General features: G+C 49.0%; 1 protein-coding gene across 6 annotated transcripts in view; it reads right to left on the bottom strand.

Annotated features, from left to right (window-relative positions):
• BICD1 (BICD cargo adaptor 1) overlaps positions 1-24413 on the bottom strand; it is a 228964-nt gene extending 204551 nt beyond the window's left edge. For 5 of the 6 annotated variants that reach the window (XM_058283022.1, XM_058283024.1, XM_058283021.1 and 2 more), the window contains exon 1: positions 24176-24393. In XM_058283022.1, coding sequence (XP_058139005.1) covers positions 24176-24385 — 210 coding nt within the window. In that variant the 5' untranslated portion in view covers positions 24386-24393. Of the gene's footprint in view, positions 1-24175 lie in introns of all 6 variants that reach the window. The other variant, XM_058283023.2, reaches the window with a different exon arrangement.
• Between the last annotated feature and the right edge of the window lie 1680 nt (positions 24414-26093).

Here is a 26093-nt window from a genome sequence, read left to right as displayed (position 1 = left end):
GGACGCCGCTGCACCTTGTGTGGTACCAGACCTTGGAGGAAAATCTGAAAACAGACACAGGCCAACAGGTCTTCCATTACCAGCAATTTTTAAAACCGTGCGTGACGGCCCACCATGTGCTATGATAAAAGTCATCTTTAATTTGAGAGTCAGTCGCAGGGGTTCCTTCAGCCTTGACTACGCGTGAGGCTTGGGATAAGGGTCTAGAGGAGTTCACCATCTAGTTCGGGACATAGATGAAATTCGGCTTAATTTATGGGCTTTTGTTTTTCTTCATCATGCTGCACACCCTCCTCTTCCCCCAAAAAGGGGGTGTCCATAAAACCCCTGCCTTGACGATCCTCAGAGACGAGATGAGAAACTGCGCCGAGCACGGGCAGGGACCCCTCGTCCAGCAGCAGCGGTCGCTGGAAGTTTTTAAGTGGGCATCGCAGCCACAAACAGACCGGGGCACAAGACAGTAATCAGCCCACCGAATGAGGGAGTCGACACAGCACTCAGCAATCACACAGTAAATTCTGCATTGTCGAAAGTCTTAGAGAACACTGAACCACACTTCCTAAAGAAGGACCAAGCGACGACCGCCGCGCTTCATGACGCTAACACGCGGTTTTCCCACTCGCAGCAAGCCCTACTTCCCTGCTGACTTTAAAAGGTTATGAATTGACCAAGGGGCGAAATCCTTCCCTTAAGCGTGGGTGTCCAATAATGCCACCTAACAACTCAGCAGTCATTTGGAGTTTATTACAGTGGCCCTAACATATATATTAATAAGTACACACACACATATTCTCATTAATACTCAAATCAACTCTATGAACTAAGAAAACACAGCTCGGGGGTGTGGCTGGGTTAACAGATGTAAAGCACTTGGAGAACTGCCCGGCACCCACCTGCACTCTAAATCCAAGCTGCTACTTCACCCACTACAGTACTGCTGCTGTTGTTACTACGATTAAAAACACAAGTTTTGAAGTCACACTGCCTGACTCCAGTCTTAGCTCCACCACTAACTAGATAAGCTGTCGAAATTATCTGTGCCTCAGTTTCCTCATCTACAAAATGGAAATAATAGTAAAAACACAGGCTAAAAACGTTAAAAGAGGTAAGGTATAATGGATATTCAGCATGATACCCAACATGAGGTAGGTAGTGAAGACAAGTTAACTATTTTTTACAAGTTAAATGTTTTATTCATAGTCAGCAAATAGGGAATGTGAATTAAAAAACAAGTCCCTTGATTACGTTTAGAGCACTTTCTGGAGGCATGCTGCTTGGAAACATACAAAAGTAGCCATTTAATCAAATAGATAGAAATAACTATTTTAACAGTAACATTTTCGTAGCATCAGTGGCACATGCCGATCTTAGCACCAGGCTTAAAGAGGCCGGACAATCGGGCCACTTGCTCCAGGTAGAACCAGGACCACCCCACACACCACCTTGTTGGTTTTTTTCTGCTAGGATTTTTCCCTTCTTGGAAAATTTGGAAAAACTGTATTATCTAAGTAAGGAATTACAATAAACATTCGGTTCACAAAACAGAGTAATTTTTCAATAAAACAACTTAAAGACAAACAAGTATCTAGTGAACACTAGAGTCATAACTCAAAACAGTTGTTGGCTGCAGGTATTAATAGCTGTTTCTGTGGCCATGAGCAACTCTGATAATAAAGCTCCTACAATGGACTGGGGTATGTTTAGCAAAGAATGAATTTCTTAATTTCTTAAGATGCTTCACCTGGGCCCCAAGGGCTTGAGGCGCCCACCGAGGGACACTTTTAGTGAAAGGCCCGTCCTCTCTGCGGGAGACCAAAGGCTGGAGAAGGGGGACGACCAGTCATCATCCCCCTCTCCGCTCCTCACCCTGCTCTCGGAAGCCACATGCGCATTCATTTCATCATCACAATGACAAGCTGGTGCCTGGTGATAGAAAGAGGAGTGACACCTTGTGTCCTTAAAGGACTGGTGGGGAAAAGGGACTCAAGTACACAGGACACGACATGTGGAAAGTTCCCGCTTCTCAGGTTTTGAAGGAGACACCAGCTAATGGAACAGGTGTGCGCCAATGCCAGGTGCTCCTGGTTCGAGACCCCACCCCGAAACACCAGTGAACGTCCCTGTTCAACTGATGAATAAACTGAGGCTTCGAGACACAAGAGGCAGACCCGAGAGTGAACCTTAGCTCCCCTTTTTCCAAGCCCAGGGCTCTTTGTACTGCACTGTAATCGTCCTCCAGCTCTTCTACTTTCTCATTCTTCACTTTCCTTTCTCCTTTATATTTCTTCCCTAGGAGGGCAAAGGAGTACCAGCATCCAAATCAGGGGTCAAAAATGCCAACAGGGAAGAGACAGAGAAGGTAAAGGAGAGCCATGGGCAGATGGTCAGATGACGTGATGAGAAGGAAAGGTGAGGACTGGAGACCTGGAGATCCTGCCGCTCCAGGGAGAAAGGCTCACCCGGCGCCTGCCCTCTGGCGCTCTTCAGAAATGCGAGCCCAGGGCTGCGCAAGATCTGAACTCTTTCAAAGGAGATCCAAATCCAGGTATTTATGTGGCTCTATTTTAAAAAAGAATCTACCTAAACTGAATGTTTCTGAAACACTGGGCTGGACTCTGCGCCTCTGCTCTAGATGAGAGGGGGCCCACCCTGTGGCATTCTGTCCTCTGTCCCTGGAAGTTATTCTACCTGGAGAGGTCAACAACTGAGCTGTCACTGGACGATAAGCCAGGGTTTGGTAACTGCTGTTAGCAGGATTTTCTTTCAATTCTGGGGCATTATCAAGACAGACACACTTAATGGCAGAGTCACAGTGCTGGACATGATTTAGATATTATCTAATCCAAAATTCATCAAGTGCATGACTCACTACCTCAACATCCCTCCCAAGCAGCTTTTTGGCTTCTGCTTGAACAGCTCTATTAAGTGGCAGGAAGTCTCCTCAGAAGGCCTGCCAACGTCCACACCCTCCTTGTCGTTATGGGAGGTCCGTCTTCATGGTCAGCTGAGCTCCCTGAGCTCCCAGTACCTGTATCGGGTCCGTCTTTGTGTTTGGTTGAGCTCCCAGTACCTGTATCTACCACCCATTGGTCACTGGGTGCCAGTCCAGGAGCCACTAGACCAGCACTTGCCACCTCGTTCTGAGCCGTCAACACAGACTAAGAGCACACCAGCTTTCAGCCACCCTTGCTCTGTGGGGCCGTGAGTCAGCAAACAGTTGCAGAGAGGAGAGAGCCGTTATTTCTATCAGCCACGTTTGTTACTTGAATTCCAGCTGAAAGATCTACGTGCACCCTGGTTTCCATGTATTTAGTCTAGAGTACACACATTGCTGCCTATAAATAATTATTCACCTCTTTGGTTAAAAAATAACACTGCCACCCATTTTGTAACTTCAGGGGGAAGGTGTCATGGCTGTGACAGAGTACAAGGCTAGGTGCTTGAGGTTACGGGAAAAAGATGACATCACATTTCAGCTTTGCAATGAAACTAAGAAATATGGCCACTGCTCAGAACGCCTGGTCAAGCCAATTAAAGCCAGTCAGTGACGTCGTAGAGAAGAACAAAATAAACAATGCTGCTAGTTCCCGCAAAGCCATGAAAACTTTCCAGATGTTAAAGGTTTTGGCAGACTCATTTTTAAATTCCTTTTTTTAAAAAGTTTCAACACTAGGGCTTATAAGAAATTTTAAATTCAAATAAATGCTATCTTTGTTCAGTGTTTCATCTCCTAAACTTAATTGTGAAATGCTATTTCATGTCTTCGTTTTTCTATCACTATCGCCTGATTCCTTTACATTCTTAGCTTCTTATGAACAAACCTAGGAACCATCCTGATTTCTCCCTCTCTTTTGCCTCTACTTCTAATTAATCAGCAACCTCTTCAACAAATACCTTGACTCAGATGATGGTTACCTCCATAAAACCTTTCCCAGTTCCAGTCACGGTCATCTCTACCTGAATTACCCCTTCTGACTTGGCTCGCTCCTTCTACAGTCGATATGGAGTCGCCAAAGTGATCCTTTTTTAAAAAAGTATTTATTTATTTTTTATTTATTTCTCTCCCCTTCCCCACCTCCCAGTGTCTGCTCTCTGTGTCCATTCGCTGTGTGTTCTTCTGTGTCCATTTATATTCTTGTCAGTAGCACTGGGAATGTGTCTCTTTGTTGCGTCATCTTGCTGCGTCAGCTCTCCATGTGTGCGGCGCCACTCCTGGGTGGGCTGCACTTTTTTCACATAGGGTGTCTCTCCTTATGGGGTGCACTCCTTGCACATGGGGCTCCCCTACATGGGGGACACCCCTGCGTGGCACGGCACTTCTTGTGCACATCAGCACCACGCATGGGCCACCTCCACACGGGTCAGGAGGCCCGGGGTTTGAACCGCGGACCTCCCCCGTGGTAGGCGGACGCCCTATCCATTGAGCCAAATCTGCTTCCCACCAAAGTGATCTTTTAAAACCATTCATCAGATCACACCAGCCCAGCAGGGGCCTCCTTAGCCCAGGTTTCTTGCTAGAGCTCAGCCACTGGGTTGCAGCCGCCCCTGCACCTGCCCTCTCGCCCCCTCGGCCATGCTGGCACCTTCCAGGGCACTCCCCTGGGGGCATTCTCGGTCGGACGTGTGCAGCGGGCTGTTTGCAATCGCAGTGACCTGGGAGGGAGGCCCCACTGCTGTGGCGCTGAGCGGGCAGGGCCAGGGGTGCCAGCCGCCCGAGTGACCGCAGCGTCTGGGCACCGCGCAGCACGACGGCACGGGAGGCCCACGGCCCAACCAGCTTCCCAGGGCTGCCACGAGTCACTGCAGGCCGCGTGGCTTACCCCAACAGCCCTTACCCTCTCGGCCGGAGGCCGGCAGCACTGAGCTCCCAGTGAAGATTCCGGGGAGCCCAGCCCGCGGCAGCCCCCAGCACTCCTGCACACTCCTGGGCTCCCAGCCCCCACCCTCCCAGGCCTCCTTCCTGCGTGAGCCTTTGTGAGCCAGCACCTCATCTTGGAAGGACACCTCCTTGGGGAAATGGATGTGACTCAAGCAGTTGGGCACCCGCCTACCACATGGGCAGTCCCAGGTTTGGTTCCCGGTGCCTCCTAAAGAAGATGAGCAGACAGCAAGTGCAAACAATGGGGAGGGGATAAATAAATAAGTAAAATAAACCTTAAAAAAAAAAAAAGAGGACACCTTTGGGTGTAGGGCCCGCCCTAACCTTGACGATTCCATCTGGGTAGGTCAGCCTCCAAAGCTCCAGGTGGACTTGAGTTTGGGGAGACAGGATTCAGCCTAGACCACCCCTCCCAATGCCAGCAGCGCCGCTGCTGCTTTCACGGACAGCAAGCTCGTGCCCACTTCCAGGTCTCTCTGTTTCCTGTCACTTTGAACCTGGGACAACGTTCAGCCTTTCCGGGGCTTGCTGTCCTCGCCTGGGGTTCGGCTCAGATGCCACCTCCTCCCAGCAGCCACGCCTGCCCCCATCCCTAAAGCGCCCTCCCACAACCATTCCTGCCAACTGTTTCACAGATTTCTTTACCTTGTAGAACATATTACTATGCAAAATTATTTTCTTACTCTTCTATTGCTTTTCTTCCCCATTTTTATGTCAACCTTTTTAGGACAGGGTTTTTTCACCAGCACCTAACAATGCCTGGCACCCATTGGGTGTCCAGTACTACTGTGTGGGATGAATAAACGTCCAGCAACACTTTTTCTTATTTAGGATCAGGAATGGAGAAATCGTTAGTTCGGGAGTGCAGTGTCCACTGGCCATTTCTAGGTACTTTTACTTTGGTTGTTTTCCGTTTCTGCAATGGATTCTCGGTCCATGTTCTACAGCTTTTATTTCTGCATAACACAGAAAAGTAACAGCAAGTTTAAAATACCCAAGGCACCTTCCAGAGCTTTCACAAAAAGCAGATGAGGAGCTCTCCACCCAGGGCTCTGCGAGCCTCACAGCACGCGAGCCTCCTGGCTGGTGGGTCGGGAAGACAGGGCAGGAGCGCGGCCGAGTGGACAAGGAGCACCGGCCCCAGCCGCCAGCTTCGCTTTAGAAGGAGCAACTCCAGTCTATGGATTAGAGGAAGAGCACTGCATTTTTGTCAAAACGCCCACAGACGCATCTAAGGAGACAAGCAGCACCAAAAAACAGTGCAACACGACAGCAAATATTGAAGGGAAAAAAACCTACAACTTGAGAACATGAAATCAAAATTCAAACCAGGTATAGGAAATGGGCTGAAGGGAAGTAATGAGTAGAAATACACAGGGTTACATCTAAATTTTAAAATAGGTTATATTGAAATGAATAGAAGCATCGTTTGTTTAACTGTAAAGATAAAGTCAAGGTCCCTTTGTGCTCTCCCCGCACGTGTGCTCCCCGCACACGCTCAGATGGGTCTAGCTGTACGCTACGTGACGGGGCGCCTCTGGCTGGCTGGCGGTGCTGGGGACCGGTGCACAATTACCTCCGGTCATGAGAGGCTGTAGGACGAGTGCCCTGGGCTCTGGACCTCAGCGCAACACCGACCACCTTCTGCTAAGTCCAGCGGCCACTCCCCCAGCAACGGACCACAACGCTCCCATTTCCACACGCTCTCCTAAAATGTAGAGGATAAATATTTTAAAGTTTGGTGATGTGATGGGTAAAACACCAAAAACTCACTACGCCTTTGCACTGACTATTAAGATGGATCATTTTCTCCTACAGTTATTGACTGTGGACAAACCCTCCTCTGTGGGATGCCAGGTCTGTCCCGTTGTTGTTATTGTACTGTTATTTGTAATCAACTTGTAGCTGTGTATTAGGAATAATAATGCTTTGTGGGTTAGTCATGTTGCAGTATTTGTTCCAATCTGGGGTTTTTTTGTTTTTGTTTTTGTAATCTACTTTTCTTCGTGGTGTCTACCATGTTTTTAAAATTCCTATGTAGTCAAATGTGTCAGTCCTGCCTTTTGAGTCTGTTTTACACGTTGCTTGGGAAGATTTTCTCCACACAGGCATTTAATAAGCTTGCACTGGAAGTCTCTCCTAATTAGAATGCATACTCAGTGAACCATTAAATCCTTGATTTTTTTTTTATGTCAAGTTAACTGCAGGAGGGGACAAAAGAAGATGAGAAGGAAAGTGTGCAGGGAGATGATTTTTTAACGTTAAACAGGGGGTTTCACACATAATGCTAGTTGTGGACTTTTCCTTACCACATTAATATTACGAAGGAAAAAACTCAAAATACTCAAAAATAAACTATAAATGTAAGAGGGAAAAGTATGGGTTTAAAACTCTCTGAATATAAACCACACTGAATTTTTCAGTTAAGAAGAGGAACAGTCAGTCACATTTTGCATATTACCAAAAGTGAAATAATTTAAAGTGATAAAAAAATGATTAATTTCTACTTAGGTAATATTTCACCTGAGCCTTTTCCATGAAGCTTTTAATTTTTGTGATATGATCATTTTTACAATAGTTCAGATGACTAAATTAAGATGGAAATTTATTTTTACACTGAATATGATCAAAGAAAACCAAAGGAAAAATTTTTACAGAGCAACACATCATAAGATATTTCCAACACCTTGTTTTAGTTAGAAGTTTGCATGTGCTTGCTCAAAAGCCACAAAAGGAACTTTTTGGATTAGCTTGTCTTTTAAAATATTTTATCAAAAATATTTAAATCAGGCGTTCTTAACCTTTTTTTGTTCCACAGACCCCTTTGCCAGTCAGGTGAAAACTAAGTCCACACTATACTGTGCATTATTTAGTAAATATATCACAACCGCACCAGCATGGCCCACAAGAATGTTATCTGAGTTTCAACTCAAGCTCACGGACCCCTTGTTAAGAAGCCCCGATTTAAATGATATATATCTCCAAAGTGATCTCTTAAGAATTAGGCCTCAGCCCCAATAAGGTTTCTCGTAATATCTAATTAGACAATTACATTTCCTTGCTGGAACTTCCCTGCTTTCCTTACCAAAACGCGCTCAAAGTCTGACAGCGTGACGCTGACACACAACAGCTCCTTCCACACCTCGCGCGATGGACACAGCCTGCGCTCACCCGCTTCACATCTGCTGTTCCTATTTCATTCTGAACATTCAAGATCTAGAAAGCAAACGCAGGTGGGAACCGGACACTAAAGGGAGCCTCAGGGCAAAGAAGTCCAAAGGGCCCACATCTCTCCAATGGACAGCAATCATCACGGTGCAGCAATCATCACGGTGCATTCCAACAGTATAAAAAGTCAATCTTTGAATCACTAAAATCATCTTTATAAAAAAAAAAGGGGGGGGGGTTATTTCATTATCTCTTTCAAAAAAAAAAAAAAGGGAGACATTTCTTTTCCTACTGACCCAGAAACCCTCCAAGACTCATGCCCCCCACCGCAGGAGACGGCATCCAGCCATGAAGCAGAGCGTGTCAAGGAGGCCCGGGGTTGAACCGCAGACCTCCCATGTGGTAGGCGGACGCCCCATCCACTGGGCCAAGCCCGCTTCCCTGTGTTCTTTCTTATCCTTCATCAAAACATGTCCATGAGTAAGCCAAAGTTATTTATAATTTACAGATTAAGAGTCATAATAAAAATTATTCCCAGCAATAGTACAAATAAGAATAATGACTGAGACACTTGTCACTGACAAGTTTATTTCATCGTTACGTAATTTACAGCTAGGAAGACAGCCTTGAAATAAGGTCACGAGATCTTGAACACTTTCCCCAGTAACTAGGCGGTCCCAGCCATGGCGGGCTGGAGTCAGGCTCTTGAAAAGTCCCGTCAGTGTTTAAGGGTTACCCTGACTGCTGCGCCCCCCGCATTAACGATGTTGAAAGCATACCCGCGCACGGCGTCAGGAAAAGGGCAAGGGACGACGTCGGTGGGGCGCCGGTCGACAGCCAGCCGTCCCCCCATCTATCACCCGTAAGCCTGGCAGCCGTTTGCTTAGGCTTCACAGCCTAAGAGACTTCCCACACCACTAACTCACCCCCATCTGCCAAAGGTCTTTCTAATCAGAAATTCACAATTGCCCTAACCCATCTTTGATCAATTAATCTCATAGTATTCCTGAGACACCTTAGTCATGTGCCAAAGTATTGGACCCAAGCATCAACTTTTCATTTATAAAACATGAAAAAGTTATATCACAGAGTTGTGGGGAAATCAAATGAAATTAAAGTCATTAACATGTCAGAAATTTCGAAGAGCTTAACAAATGTACAGTATTATAACTGTGGCCTGAGTTTAGAACATCCGTTTCTATTTGTTAAGGAATTCAAATTCATAGTAACCAATGATTGATTGCCAATAAACTGGAAAACTAAGAAATGGATAACTTCTTAGAAAAATACAACTTACCAAAATGACTCAAAAAGAATAGAAAACCTGAATAATCCTAAAGAAATTGAATCAGTAATTAAAAATCATTGCCCAGATAAATTATCAGGCTCAGAGAGATTTCAGGCTAATTATACAAAGAACAAATAATAGCAAAATCAAACCAGGAGAGGAAAAAAGAAAATTTGTAGACCAATCTCATTTATGAACATAGATATGAAATGTCAAACCGTTTGTGGTGGGGGGATGTATAGGAACCCTGCATGATACGCATGTTTGTTTTGTGAATTCACAACTTTTACTATATACTTATAGTTTATATATGTTCATGTATGAATGATACACTTCACTCTGTTGTTTTCTAAATTAAAAAAAAAAATTAAAAATCAAACAGATTCTAGCAATACATTTAAAAATTTATACATCATGACCAAGTTGGTTTTATTTCAATAATGCAAGGTTGTTTTAACATGGAAAAATCAATTAATATAATTCCCCACATTAACACATTAAAAGAAAACTCATATGATCATCATAACAGAAGCAGAAAAATTGTTCAATGAGACTAATCATTTATTCATGATAAAAATTCTTAGCAATGTAGAAATAGAAGGAAATTTCCTTACTCTAATAGCAATAAAATCCTGCAATAAATGAAATATTTAACGACAACGTTTTAAATATATTTCTTTCATAATCAGAAACAAGATCAAGAATGTTTCTATCACCGTTTCTATTTAACACTGTAATAGAAAAATTACTCTGATCAACAAAAAATAGAAAATAAACATAATGTATAAGGATTATAAAAGAAGAAGCGAAACTATTTTTTGTGTATGATGTAATTAAGTAGAAAATACAAAAGAATTCAAAGATAAACTATTGGAGAGTTCCTGACTACAAAATAAATACACAAAATCAGATGCATTTCTATGCAAGTCAGTTAAAAAATATAATGGGAAAGAAGCAACACATAACTTAAAAATGAAAAATAATAATATAAGCAATAAAATATAAACTTTTACTGAAAGATGTTAGGAAGTTCTGAACAAAAGGAGAGCGAGGCTCTGCTCACCGGTGTGCAGGCTCCATGTGTGAAAGCTGTCTGTCATTGCTAGGTTATCTAGAACCACAGCCGTGTGCTTACCATTAACCAGTAACACGTAAGGACTGTTCATGCGCTCCTCATGTATTAACTCATGTAAAACGCACAGCTCCATGAGATAGTGTAATCCCCACTTTACTACAGAAAAACCGGGGGACCGAGAAGTGTCGCACGGGGCTCTAATCAGCGTGACGAGCTGATTCGTATGGAAGAACGACAGGCTGTGATGGCAGACGACTGCCGAAGCCAGCGCCCGCTGAAGGAGAGAGATGCAGACCTGCTCCGCTCGACATCAAGAACGTGTGGCGAAGCTATTGCAGCAAGACAGCGCGGTGCCCGCACAGGAAGCCGGCGGGCCAGAACCACACAGCAGACCCTGCACGCGGCTGAGGACCAAGCAGACCCTGGAGAGTCGCGGAGAAGGAAGGAGGTTCAGCAAACGGCGCTGCTAAAATAACCGGCTATCCAGTTCTGTGCAGGGAAACTAAATTGGATTTTTACTTTACACCAAATACAGAAACCAAGACTTAAATATAATCAGCTGGTCATAAAACATTTGGAAGACAATATAGGTGAATATTTTTATGACCTCGTGGTAAGAAACGGTTTCATAAGCAAGAATCAAAAAGCACAGAAGAGTGATACAGCAACTAAATTAAAATTACAAACTTCTCTTTATCAAAGATCACCATAAAGCAGGGGCTCTCAACCAGGGGTCCACAAACCCCCAAGGAGTCTGTAGCAGTTTGATATTACTGATGAATTCCAAAAAGAAATATTGGATTATGTCTGTAAACTGGTCTGTTTCCTCTGGGCACATGAGATTATGTTTACTTGATTATAATCTAGCGAACCTCTTGTGTCAGCAGGGCGTTGAGTCCCCGCCCCTTGGTGGGTGGGCACCTGCAGATAAAAGCATGGCAAAGGACAGAGCTGAGGGTTTCTGATGTTGGAGTGTGCTTCTGACAGCTGTCTGCAGGTAGGACCAACCTGGGATCACACTAAGCTAAATTCCGACCCTGAGGCCTTGTTTAGGTTTCATTCCCACACGCACAGTCTGCAAACGGTGAGCCCCAGCTGGGGTATGAGTTCTGAGGAGACACACAACGCTCCTTGACGCCCCTCTTGGAGGCGAGGAAGCACGGCACTTCCCGTTCTCCCCGGCACTGGGGAGTCTTTTGGTGCCTGAATGGAAGGATTCTAGGCCTGTCTCCTATTTGCTCCCATCCTGAGTGACCCAAGGGACCAAAGCTTAGTTTTTGCAGACTCGGCAGTGCCCTCGAGGCAAAAGTTGGCTTCTGGCACTACTTCTCTGGGTCCTGCTTTCATTTAGTTTTAGCACATGAGAATTCTTCCTAAATAACTAATTCATTGCCTATGATCGACACCGGTTTTTACATTTCATCCAGCACTTTTAATTGTTTTCAACAGGTATGTTTGTCAGAGATCATGGACCACTGCACTGCCAAAACCAAAGATCAAAATTCCGTTTTAAAATACTAAATCTGAATACATTGCTTTCCAAGTTCGAAACTTTCAGTGTTTCCCCAGGTTTACAGAATAAAGGCTAAACTCTTTAGATCTCCTGAAACTGGCCTGCCTTTTCAAGAGGCACCTGGAAAACTCCCCCAGAGGAGAAGCAAAATGGAGGCTAGACATGAATCAATGGCAACTGAGAAAAGAGAATAACAGAAATCTAATTTCAAATATCCAATCCAAAGGGCAAGGGACTATTTCAGTCTAGTAAGGACAGAGCTCGATATCCAAGGGTCTGGTCTGAGAAGAAGCAAAGCTAAGTCACGCCTGCAGGGCATCCACACCACTCACCACAGCCCCAAGGTGGAAACAACCCACCTGTCCTTCAAAGAGGATGGATGACCAAAACCTGACACAGTCACACAACGGGATACTAATCAGCCACAAAAAGCAAAGAGGTTCTGACACAGCCACAACCTGGATCAACCTCGACAACGTTGTGTTGAGTGAAAGAGGCCAGGCTGGAAAGGACAAATACCGTATCCACTTAGATGAGCTGTCTAGATAGGCAACTTCAGGAGAAACAAAGCAGGTTAAAAAAAACGCAGGTTAGAGGATTCCAGGGGCCGAGGGGAGGGAGAAGGGGCAGTTATGGCTTAATGGGTTCAGAGCTTCTGGTTGGGCGATCAAAGAGTTTCGGTATTGGATGTGGTGATGGTAGCACAATACTCTGTAGGAAATTGTACACTGTTAAAACAGGAAATTTTATATATATCATACATACATATATATTATTTTTTTAAAGATTTATTTATATTTCTCTCCCCTTCCCCCCCCCACTGCCCCATGTCTGCGCTCTGTGTCCATTTGCTGTGTGTTCTCCTGCATCCACTGGTATTATCAGGCAGCACTGGGAAACTGTGTCTCTCTTTTGTTGCATCATCTTGCTGCATCAGCTCTCCACGTGTGCAGCACCACTCCGGGGCCGGCTGCGCTTTTTTCATGCGGGGGCAGCTCTCCTTACGGGGCGCACTCCTTGCATGTGGGTATCCCCTACATGGGAGTGTCCCTGCATAGCACGGCACTCCTTGCACGCATCAGCACTGTGCATGGGCCAGCTCAGCATGCGGGTCAGGAGGCCCTGGCTTTGAGCCCTGGACCCTCCATAGGGTAGGCAGATGCTCTATCAGTTGAGTCACGTCTTCTGTACATGTTACTGAAATTTTAAAAAAGATTGTGGGGCATCAGGGGTTCTCAGAGCTAGAAGGACCAAGAGCCAGAGGGGCTGGTGAGCGATCACGGCTCCCGAGGAGCAGAACACGTCAACCACGTGGCAGGCTGCGGGCACTGGGCACCCAGATGGAGGGCGAGGAACCCGCCACCCCCCAGTTCACAGGCGCCCACGAGGCTAAGACCCGGCAGACACAGGTCAGTGAGTCCCGCCAGCAGAGCCGCGGCTGGGGGCTACATGCCCCATTCAACACTCCCTTCGCTGCCCCCAGATCGTCTCCCCAGACTCTCCTCCTGCCTCTAGCCCACCCCATATACACCCACGGCACCCACACAGACACCGCTGCTCCTGACAGGTGACCACGCCCTGTCCTTGCTCCTTCGCCGGCCATTTATGCCGCCTGATAGGCCTTCCGGTTAAATTCCTCTTTGTTCCTCAAGGACCCGCTCGAGTGCTGCCAGGGTCAGGACGTTTCCTGATTCTTCAAGGAGCATTTCCTGTCTCCAGCCTGGTCTCCTATCAAGCACAGGCAGCACATTATTATTTTTAATTGTTTTATTATTACCACCATCTTTTATCAGATCCTTCCACGTGTCAGGCACAGCATTAAATGCTTTACATAGATTCTTCTTTAGTATACAATATTTTAATACACAATTATTTTCCCCATTTACAGAGGAGGAAACTGAGGTTTTCAGAGTTTTAAGTGTTTGCCTAAGATTGCTTAGCTACTAACAGATTCAAACAGGTTTTCTGACTTAAAAGCTCATGAACTTTCGAGTGAAATATCATAATCACATCTGTTTATGTCTGTTGTAGACATAAATAATCTATTCAAAAGTAAAGACGGTCTCTGATGCTTGGCACATAGTTGAAGCCCCCTAAATATTTAATACATGAATGAATGAATGAAGAGGGTCTACCAGTTGGCTCACATGGGATGGAGAAGAAAGGTTGGGGGGGGGGGGAAGTGGACTTGGCCCAGTGGTTAGGGTGTCCGTCTACCACATGGGAGGTCCACGGTTCAAACCCCGGGCCTCCTTGACCCGTGTGGAGCTGGCCCATATGCAGTGCTAATGTGGGCAAGGAGTGCCCTGCCACGCAGGGGTGTCCCCCACATAGGGGAGCCCCACGCACAAGGAGTGTGCCCTGTAAGGAGAGCCGCCCAGCGCGAAAGAAAGTGCAGCCTGCCCAGGAATGGTGCTGCACACACGGAGAGCTGACACAACAAGACGATTCAACAAAAAGAAACACAGATTCCCATGCCGCTGACAACAACAGAAGCAGACAAAGAAGACGCAGCAAATAGACACAGAGAACAGACAACTGGGGTGGGGGGGGAGGGGAGAGAAATAAATAAATAGATCTTTAAAAAAAAAGAAAGGTTGGTAAAGACTCAGGGGAAGGAACCAGTCAAGTCAGCAAAGCCCCTCCTAGTAAATTGGTTTAATTTAGTCAAACAATGGTCACTGGGTCTAAAAGAGTTGGTGTCTTAATAACGTCATCCTTATTTTTTCCCAACCCAAATCAATGCAATACTATAAACATCCATTAAGCATTTGCCACGGGGGGGGGGGGGGGGGGGAATAGGTGGGGGGGTACTTCATTCTTCGCAGAGGCCACCAGGTTAATTTCCCTGAAGTTTAAGGTCTGGCTTAACTGTATGAACAAAGGTTACCTCAATGGGAAAAACAGAGTGGGGAGTGCTGGGACTCCTGCGCTCACACCCTCCAAAGACTGCCTCCCCCACTCCTGACACAGGCACGAGCTGCTACCCAACTGGCCCGGCCCCTCGGGCTGTCTACTCCCCACCCCCCGGCTCAGCCCCTCAGTCCCACAGCTCCCTCCTGCTCCTTCTCAAGGAGGCTTTCTCCCACCGGCGACCGCACACAGTGACCTTTCCCACTGAACCTGCCAGCGCGCCCTTCCTGCTCTGGCTTTCTCCAGGACTCTTAGCACCACCTCCCAGTCCACCTGTCTGCTCACTGTCCCCCTTCCCACACAGACCGTAGGAGCCTAACACACAGCGGCGTCAGATCAATAGTGCTGAGGGAAGAATGGACGAACCGTTGCTTATCTTTCTGCAGTGACCAGCTGCTCACTGCATTGACTCTGGTATCCATTTTCTAAATTTCTGAATCACACTGGCTTCACAAATAAAAATGCAACTTAATAATTTTTCTCTTGAATTGACGAGGGACAACTAAAATCTCATTGGTCTAGAGTTCTTTTCTTTGCCTTTTTCTGAAATTTCTTACTCTGATTATTATTTTTAAAATGTACTTGGGTTTTCAGACCTTAAACTATGTTTCAGGGAAAAGAAAAGCTTTATTATCCCAACCACATCACTGTGATTTGCAAAGGTATGTTATTTATTTTGCTAAGATAAAAAAAAAAGCACATAAAACTCAATTGGAAATAACTACACTGAGTCAAATGAAGGATCTGATAATTCTCTTTAGAAAGAGTTCCAGTTCTAAAATATTTTAAAATACTAACAAAAAGAGGCAATTTTCTGTTATTCAGATAATTAGAACCAGATCATTAAATCATAGTTAGTTCTCTACTTTTTTGATCATTTTTTTTTAACAAAAGAAGAGACAATAGTTTAAAAGCTATTTATAGTTGGTTTGGGAGTATATTATTACTTTTTGCTCTAATGGTTGATTTTCCTTCTTAACTATATTTTGAAATTTTAAACAAAATCTCTGAACTTAAATAAACCTTAGCAGAATTAAAGCCAGATTGCAAATTAAAGAGAAAGAATAACAACAGCAACAAAAAACAAAACCAGGAGTGCATGCCAAAGAGAATAATCTGCAAGATGATAGTATCTCAAGCTCAACAAAAGAAGTCATGTACAAGGTTAAACTCATCCTGTCTCCATCAAGTTACCCCATAGCAAGGTCAACTTAAAAAAAAATCTCCCCAAACTGTCTAGAAAATGGCAACCAGTGAGCCTTATCAACAGGGCACAGGCTGTTACATATAAACCTCTTTCAATTTCAAAAATTGATGGATAAGGGCTCTTCAGAAGTGACATTTGATTCTACATGAGTCTGCAGTATGGAAGGGAAAAACAAAGAGCTATTATTCTGAGCCTTCTATTACAGACCCACGCAAACTATACAACAAAACATTCCTAAGGAAATCACTTCTGTTATTGTGTATTTCCCATAAATATAAACAGGTTTCTTATTGTCAATTCTAAATTTAAAGATAGAAATATAGCAGTTAAATATTACATTTTATAGTGGATTTTTTCTTTAAATAATGTTTGAAACAATGAGCATGTTTAACCAAAGGAAGAACTGAAAATAACTCCAAAAGCTAAAGATTAATCCCTTAAAGTTATTTTTTAACATTCTATTTAGAAGCATGAGAAGTTGGTATAAAAAACGGCAATCAGAATAAAATAAACAAAATAGACACAACAAAGGAGACAATTAACCTTTAAAACAAACATTAAATAACCCTCAAGAATTAAAAAGTAAGTGCCATCTTGTTTAACATGCATCTCTTTCTAATGCAGTTAAGTTTTTTGATGGTGTTGGTTTTCTGAAAGTTTACAGTTATTCCCAGAATGCAAAGGTAAGGAAAAAACACTGTGCAGTTAGGGTTTATACATTAGTTCCTAACTGCCAGTTGTTCTTAGCAAAGACTTCCACTCCTACCCAGACGTTTAGTCCCTGAGCTGGAAGTGTCTAGGGTGGAGGGTCGTGGCCCTGCTGAAGGGATTGAAAGGCTCCAGCCCGGGCTCTGCCTGCACCGACTGACTTGTTCTTGGGAGGGCTCCAGGGCCAGGAAGTTTTAATGAACCAGCGGACTCCAGGTGTAGTCAGCCTTGAAAGTCACTGGTTCCAACCCATCTCTTAAAAGACCACAGGGGATCCGCTAGGCTCTGCTCAAACGCTTCAACGCTGCGAGCTCAACACCTCATTAGAAAACTACCCTGTACAATAGCCGTTTTTCAATATGAATGGCCATTTTTACAGGGCATGGGGCCCCATCATTTCCCATAACAGCCACGGAGTCCCAAGGCCGAGGGGCTTATCCTCTTTGTACAAGGCAGTTCCCATTCTCCACACGAGGGTGGCTCCCCACACCCATCTGGGTTCAAAGCCCCCGAGAGGCCCCTCCTGAGGGCGTCCGAGCCCGTCTGCCCCTCCCTCCTCAAGGCACTTCTCACAGCTCAAAGAGCCTCCTTGTTTCCGTGTTATTGACTGTTTCCCGACTGAAGCAGGCTCCATTCAGGCAGCTCCTCCTGTCAGTCTGTTTGTCGCTTTATCTTCAGCAAGTGGCACATGGCAACGTAATAAGCACTCAATAACATCTGTGAGTGAATAAACGAAATGGAGTACGAGGGCATGGGAAATCCAAAGCAACACCAGCACAGGTCGGTCATGCAGACAGTTCACAGTGCAGACTGTAAAACACTGGACCGTGTTAATGACAAACATACAATAATGTGCGTGGGGGGGATAAAAATTCTAGGGGCTGTCGACCTCTTTCACTGCAGCCATCTCAAAACTCACAACCAGAGGGTAAAGAGGGGCTAAGGCGTCACGCCCGGCTGCCTGAGCCAGCACGGCCCCTGACCGAGGCGGACGTCCCCACACTGCGGGACGGTGGACACTGCGGGACAGGTGGACACCGCGGGACAGGTGGACACCGTGGAACAGTGGACGCCGCGGGACGGTGGATGCCACAGGATGGTGGACACCGCGGGACAGGTGGACGTCCCAGAATGGGTGGATGCCACAGGACGGTGGACACCACGGGGCGGGTGGACCCAGCCTCCGCTGCTGACACGCCATCCCCATGAACCGCCGACAGGAAAGGATCAGCATCTCTGCTAATGCACCCAGAGAGCTCTCCATCACCCGCTGAGATCACCACGCAGGCTGCCATGGGCGACCACGCACATTGCTTCCGCTTCTCGTGGCCCCCACGCCGGCCTCCCTCAGCCAGCCTCAGCGCAGAGCGGGCTGCGCGGCCAGACTCCTTCCCTGAGGCCTCGGTTCTCTTCCCTAATCAGACCCATGTTCTTCACATCAGAAGCAAAAGTGCCTTAAAAATGCAGCCTTTCCCTGGAAATGCTTGCCTTTTAAAAGGACGTACTATTAAATGAGAAAAGCAAGGTTGCAAAACAATATGCAGCACATGCTCCTATTTCTATAAAAGCAAAGGAAAAACAACAGCAAAAAAAAACCCACCCCAAAACCTGGATTCCTGTATCTAAAGGTAGTTACACGAGTATAAATGAATACTCACCAAAGGGCTAGCAATGGGGGCAGGCCCAGGAGGCAAGGCAGAAGAAACCTAACTCGTAGATGCTTTCATCTACCTCGGATTGTTGCAAAAACCGCTGTAATTACACAATTGTAGTTTTTTAAAGGACCAAGTCTTATGACAAAAACATGAATGAATCAATGAATGAGCTAAGGAAGGAAGTTAAAAGCTCTAGTGGAATTTCAAGTATCAGCCAGTGAGGGGGCAAACTTTGCTCCCCCAATCCCCATAACCCCAAGAAAGCTGTGGGGGCAAGTTTTCCACTTTAGAAGACAGGTCCTTCCAGGGCTCTCCGTGCCCAGCCCGGGTTCCTTCTCCAGTGTTTATTAGTTTGCTTATCTCCTAATTCAGAAATCAAACTGTTGAAAACACTATTAAACTGTTCATATACTCCTTATTCTAGAAACTATGTTTGAATACAATGACAACCAATTGCAAAATTTAATTTGTTTCATTAAATTGAAAGTATTTGAATTTATCCCACAATTTATGCAAAAAAAAAAAACCCATGAAGTAAAAATAATCTGGACACCGACTTTACCCTCGAAATCTGCTCTTCCCCCAGGGTACCTTCCTTAGGGAGTCTCCTTCCCGCTACCCTGAGAGCCTCACCTCCACTCTCTCACTTTCTGCGTCTAGCACAGCCAGCTCCGAGATCTGTCCCCTGCTCTCCATCCCGAAGGCCCCTGCACAGCTCCTGTCCCGCCAGGACCATCCCGCGACCGTCTCGCTGCACTGTGGGCTTGGCTGGGCTGACCACCCCTGAGGGGTATGGCGCAGGGAGGAGCGGGGCCTCCTCCTGAGCCAGGGTTCACCACCTGTCAGCTCTGCAGCCTGAAACCTGAGAGCCAGCGTCTTCTACTGTACAGTGTGAGCAACAGCTACCTCATGTAAAGACTGTTACAAGAATCAGAAAGAAAGCATGCGAAGTATCTAGTCATACAAGTAGCCATGTACAGAGTTCAATGCTTTGTAACCTTTATTAATTTTTATCTGTAAAAATGGGCAATAACCCTCAGAGTTATTATGGAGATTAAATGTAATACCATGCACAGCATCAAAGAGCTTTTATTCATTTCCTTTCTACTGTTCCCCATCACCAAGATACTGCCACTTCCCCAATTCCATCTTCTGCCACCTGGCTTCGAATACCTTCTCCTCTGGCATAAAGATTCATTTACTAGTAAGACTATGGCCTCTCCATGCCTTCCTCTCCCATAAAACCACAAAACAGGTTTAATCTTACCAGGAACAAAGCCCTTTTTCCTATTTTGCAAGATGCAAGCAATGATCGTATTTTCAAATTTTGTTTGTAAAGTATATTTCCAAGAAGACAATGGGGCAGAAGCATGAAACTCTGAAAGCTCCTCACACCACATTCATGTGTATGCAAGCAGTGTGAATGAGATGAAAGATGATGAAATGTTGCTAAATGATATCTGAGAAACAATCTTGCCAGGGATAAAATCTTGAGTTGAAATAAAAAGTGATTGTTTATTGATGTTTATAGGGTCTCTGAAAGCATATATTAATGTTTGAGATTTTTAAAATTAATTTGGTAATAAATGTGAATTTGTTTCTCCTTTTAAAAAGTAAAGGAGAAGTTAAAATACAAGCTTAGGTAGATAAATTGTTTACCTTCTTGTCATAGACTAGAAAAGAAATCTGGGGTTTCCCCCAAATATGATTTCATGGCTTAGAGTTCACAGCTATAAAAGAACCTAATAGTAAACCTATGAGGAAAAAAGTAGATCTGTTTAATGATTAATCCAGGTAATTAAACAGCTTTCATCAGATACCTAATGTGACAATCTCCAAAATGGTATTGGTAAATGTTATTTCTTGATTTAACTATAGTCCTGAAAAAAAAATGAAGCTGGCTCCACTCTCCTTGGTGTTGGGGTTGAGAAAATGAGCAAGAAGTGAGTTAAATGTTCTTGGTACTTTGAATGAAAGTAACCAAGCTGCAAAACTTCCCTAAAGCTGTTACAAGGCCCAGTTTTCTCAAATGCCACCAGCAATGCTGAATCATTGCATTCTAGGAGAGGCCTTTTTACACTTTCCTACATTTTATATTTCAACCATGCTTTTTAAAGTCAAATGGAAATGTAAAGCTGAAATCTAGGGTAGTTTTTTAAATGTGTATATAGTCTTAGTTTTCAAATTATTCTAGAACCACGACTGTCCTTCAAACACGGTTTGGGCCTGGACGTCAGGCGCGCAGCGCTGCTTGACGCAGAGCGCAAACATCACTCAGCCAGACCCGAGCGAAGCGGCCACAGCGAGGCCAGGGCCCCGGGGGCCTGTGGCTCTGTCCAGGAGCCCAAAGTACTACGAGAAGGACACGCTGACGGACCTCCTGGAACAGACGGGCAGTGGTCACCCAGCTGGCAGGAGGGGCCCTCGGAAGACCAGGGGGAACCAGGGGGAGCCTCCTCGGACCAGAGGGAGCCCTGCGAAGACAAGAGAGGAGCCCTCCGCGGACCAGGGAGGAGCCTCCGCGGACCAGGAGGAGCCTCTGAGGACCAGGGGAGCCCTCCGCGGACCAGGGGGATCCCTGCATAGACAAGGGAGGAGCCCTCGGTGGACCAGGGAGGAGCCCTCGCGGACCAGGGAGGAGCCCTCGCGGACCAGGGAGGAGCCTCCGCGGACCAGGGAGGAGCCCTCCGCGGACCGGGGGAGCCCTCCGCGGACCAGGGAGGAGCCCTGCGTAGCCAAGGGAGGAGCCCGGCGCGGTACCCTCCAGGCCAAGAAAGTCGGGGCTGAGGAAGGCGTAAGCAAACAAGGCAATCCGCGATCCCCTGCCTCGCGGGTGCACCTGCTGGGGCGGATGCACTGTCCCAGCGGAGGCCGGCGGGGAAGGAGGAGGGCCAGCTGACAGGGGCTGACACTGCGAGACAGAGTGACCCGCGCTGCGAATTACTAATGTCCAGCGTGAACTTGGAACTGTTCTGCTCACGTTCCCACAGACTGGCCCAGTTATGTAAAAATGAACCATTTGTTGAAATGGCCTAGGAATACGACGAAGTTTTTTTTTTTTATCCTTGGCTTATAGATATAACGCAACAACATCGTTTACTATTTATGCCCAAAAATGAACAAAACTTCCTTTTGAAAAACCAAAGCATTCACAAAACATGTTTTTCAAAAATGGCTTCAACATACCATCAGTTTGCACAGTTATTTTGGATTTACTTTTCAAACAGGAAATATTACTTGAAACTTCTTTAGTTCATTTAAATAATACTCTCAACTAAAATCTACATCATATGTAAAGGATAAACAGCTCTCACCATCAAACAATCAAGTATAATTATTTTATTGTTCCCAAAATATATTTTTATATAATTGTTTGAGCCACTTCATTAGGAACCTTAATCTGAATTATATTAATGTAAATGCAACTAAAAAACATATGTATGTATTGTTTGGTAAAAATTACCCTGGCAAATTTTTGTTAACCTCCTGCTATATAGAACTAAATATGCTTTACAATTTTATAGAAAACAAAGTTACATTATTCCCACAAAACATTTTTCCTCATTTTTCTCATTACTGCTGATGAAATTAATTCAAGAAGTTTTTAAAATACTGGTCACTTCCTAATTTTCTTGTTCTCTCTCTAACGCTAATATTGACTAGGGAGTGCTAGATAAATGTATATCTTCTTCCGGCACAAATTTATTCTTTCATAAAATATCTATTGTAGGACCAACTAGTGCTAGGCTTTGGATGCCAAGGAAATTAAGACCTCACCTATAGAACTCACGGTCTAGAAAGGCAAAGGGTAACTGCATCGAGGTGCATTCTGTAGGGTAAGTGCAACCGCTCGGGATGATCCCCAGGAGGCTTTCGAAACCCAGCTGAACGGTCAGGTAAGAGCTGCAGCCATCTCACCGCCTGCCCTTCTGCGGAGGCGGAGCACCGTCTTGTCTGCTCTGACTCGGCACAGCGAGCTGGCAGGTGTAGACTCCATGTCACCACGCGCTTCCTGGCCTAACAAGTCCTAGCATCGCCAAATTTAAACGTGTCAGCCTAACATCTAATCTATTTTGGAAAATATAAAGAAGCCTAGTTTTGTTAAGAACAGAAGTACATAGTAAGAAAATCATGAAATTCACAGCCGAATACACAAGAATGAAGCCCCTACTTATGGTTTTTACTACATGTACATTTTTAGCATTCAGGCATCAGAATTTAAAGAAAAAAAACATGTGAAAGCATAAATGCTTATCACATTGTGTCCTAAATAAGAAGGCAAGATGATTAGATATGTCATAAACCAGGCATTTTAACTGTAACAACACAGAAAAAAAGACCCAATTCCTTTGCTAAGGAAAAAAGATGTTTGAGTACATTATTAGAGAAAGATTTTGATATTGTTTAGCGTTTAAAATACCAACGTGTACCTAAAAATGAAGCAGTGTGTATATTTAAGTGGATAACCAGTTCCTTGCTACCCGCAGAGCCTCAGGAATCAGGTAAAAGGAGCTGAGTTCCATCAACAAGACGTGTATTCTCAAGTGTCTGACAGAAAACTAATTATTTTTATTAGCTTCTTCCAATTCATTGGAGTCTTCAGAAGAAGCGGATCGCCGCTGCCCGGGTACGGTGTCCCGGTCTGGGCCCACAATCCAACAGCAGAGCCTGGGGGGACGCGGGACTCCCCGAGGCTGCTGTGGAGACACCCCGTTCCTTCAGACCTTTTCTGGGGGAGGCAGTGCCCCTGGCCAGGGTGACCCCGCGCCAGGGGAGGGGAGGGCAGCAGGCGCCCGGGTAGCCAGGCCCCGGGAGCTGGCGGCCGCCCAGCAGGGGCCCCTCTCCCACCAAGGGAGGTCCCGCGCTGCGCGGGGCTAAGGCCCACCCTCCCTACTGGGCGGGGGTCCTCGGGCACACGCTCCACATCACTTGGGGGTCGGGGTTGCCCCTGAGAGCTGGGCTCGGGTCAGCGGCCATTCTGACCATCCACACCCCCCTTCCCGGACCCGGGGGCCTCTCAGGGCCTTTGGACAGCCCCTCCCCCCCCCCACGCGGTCTCGGCCCCCACGGCCCCCCACACCCCCCACGCCCCCTCAGCGCCCAGGCTCCCCATGGTCCCCAGGCCCCCCACGGCCCCCACACCCCCTCGGCCCCCAGGTCCCCTCGGCCCCCACGGCCCCCCACGGCCCCCATGCCCCCTCGGCCCACAGAGCCCCCACAATCCCCAAGCCCCCCACGGCCCCCTCGGCCCCCAGGCCCCCACGCCCCCTCGGCCCCCACGCCCCCACGGCCCCCACGGCCCCCAGGTCCCCCACGGCCCCCTCGGCCCCCACGGCCCCCACGGCCCCCAGGCCCCCAGGTCCCCTCGGCCCCCACGGCCCCCCACGGCCCCCATGCCCGCTCGGCCCACAGAGCCCCCACGATCCCCAAGCCCCCCACGGCCCCCTCGGCCCCCAGGCCCCCCACGGCCCCCACGCCCCCTCGGCCCCCACGCCCCCACGGCCCCCACGGCCCCCAGGTCCCCCACGGCCCCCTCGGCCCCCACGGCCCCCACGGCCCCCAGGCCCCCAGGCCCCCTCGGCCCCCACGGCCCCCACGGCGCCCCACGGCCCCCAGGTCCTCCACGGCCCCCACGGCGCCCACGGCCCCGCCGTACGGGCACCTCCTGGGGCACCAGGGCCCTCGCCGTCCCTCCTGCAACAAAGGGCCGGGGCTGGAGCGCAGGCCCGCACCCTGCCGAGGCGGCGGCCGCCCGGGCCCGGGACCCACCTCGCGCAGCTGCTCGAGCTCGCGCCGCAGCGCGTCGTGCGCGGCCTCCAGCTCGTCGTACCGCTGCTTGAGCGCGAGCTTCTCCTCCAGCACCACCAGCCCGTACTCGGCCGCCTGGATCTTCTCGTGCGTGGTCTCGCTCAGCTCGCGGCTCAGCCGCTCGATCTCCGCGCGGTACTGCTCGGCCGCCGGCGCCTCCTCCCCGGCCATAGCCCCGGCGGCGGGCGCGGGGCGGGCGCGGGGCGCGGGGCGGGCGCGGGGCGCGGGGCGCGGGCGCGGGGCTGGCGCGGGGCTGGCGCGGGGCTGGCGGGCGCGGACCGCCCCCGGCGCCGCCCTGCCCTGCCCGCGCACCTGCCGAGGGCCGCAGCCGGGGCGCCGCGCGGCGCGGGCGAGGGCGCAGCTCGCGGCGAGGCTGCGGGTCAGCCGCCCAGCGGCATGGCCGGGGCGCGGGGGCCCAGCCAGGCCGGCGGCGTCACTGCGGGCCCGCGGGCTGCGCCTGGCGCCGGGCCCGCTCCCCCGCCCGCGCCCGCGCCCGCGGCAGCCTGTGCGGAGCGCTGCGGCCGCCGCCCCCCTCCCCGCGCGGCCGGCTCGGCGGGGGGCGGGGAGGCGCGGGCGGGGGAGGGCCGGGCGCGGCGGGCGCGGGGGCCGCGCGGGGCCGGGGTCCTCCGCGCTGCGCTCCCGGGCGGCTGCCCGCGCCCCCGCCCGCCCCGCGGCCCCTCGGCTCTGCCGCCGGCCCGCAGCTCCCCCGGCCCCGCACGCCCGCGGGGCTGCGCCTCAGAGCCCGCAGCGCGCCCGAGCGCCGCCGCTTCCCCGCCCGGCGACCCCTCCCCGCCGCGCCCGCGCCCTGCGGGGACCCTGGCCGCCCGGCAGGCCCCGCAGGACTGGCCGCCAGGGCCGGCGCCCCTCTGCGCCCCCTCCCCGGCCGGCGTCACCACCCGCTCGGGAGAAGGAAAAGCGCCCGTCCCGCCGGCTCCGCCACCCGCGGGCCTGACAGGCCGCCCCGCAACGGCCCTGAGCCGTGGACCCTTCGGGGAAGGAACCCGCGGGACGGTGGGGGGGGCGAGACCCCGGTCCCCTCGGACAGACCGCAGCGGCACGGTGAGAGCTGGGAGTCGCGGGGCGCGGCGCCGGGCGTTCCCGAGCGCTCTCCTGCCCCTAATCCCACCCACCCCGAGGGCCCCAGTACCCCAGGAAACAGGCTTTTGCTGAAAGGAAGGCGCGGGGAGACCGGGCGGCCCGCTCCCAAATGATGCCGGAATTTGAACCTAACCCCACGGCCCTCAGCGGGGTCACCGCGTCCAGTGCCCCTTCCCTCATCACTGCGACGAGTCCCCACCCCACTCCCCGGAACCAGGCGGGACGGGCTGCGAGGACGCCCCAACATAGACTAGTCACCGGGAGGGGGGAGGGGGAGGCACGGGGGCGGGCGAGAAGGAGAGATGGGGGGGAAGAGAGTGGGGGGGTGAGAGGGGAGGGGACGGGAGGGAGCGGAGGGGGGATGGGAGCGGGGGAGGGGTGAGTGGAGGGGGTGAGAGGGGAGGGGAGATGAGAGGGGACGGGAGGGAGCGGAGGGGGGATGGGAGCGGGGGAGGGGTGAGTGGAGGGGGTGAGAGCGGAGGGCAGCCAGGAGGGGTCACCCGGGCGGGCCGGCGGGAGAGGAGCTGGGGCGGGGGCTGCACGGGGGCGGGCCGGCTTCCTTCCTCTCCTCGGAGGGCTGCGTTTACTGTCGAGCCACTTCTCAGATGGCCAGAGGCGAGCAACACACACTCACACTCACACACGCACACTCATACGCGCGCACACTTACACACTCACATTCACTGGAGCTGTCTGAGTAAGCAGTTCTCAGCCCGTCCATCCTAAAGTTTAAGAAAAGCGCTGAGGGCCCCGCGGGGGCCAGTGTCCTGGGAGCCGGTGT

Source organism: Dasypus novemcinctus, chromosome 20 (assembly GCF_030445035.2).
Source record: "Dasypus novemcinctus isolate mDasNov1 chromosome 20, mDasNov1.1.hap2, whole genome shotgun sequence".
In the NCBI taxonomy this organism is placed as follows: Eukaryota; Metazoa; Chordata; class Mammalia; order Cingulata; family Dasypodidae; genus Dasypus; species Dasypus novemcinctus.
The sequence above is the reverse complement of the archived record's forward strand: the minus strand, read 5'-3'. Positions and strand labels throughout refer to the sequence as shown.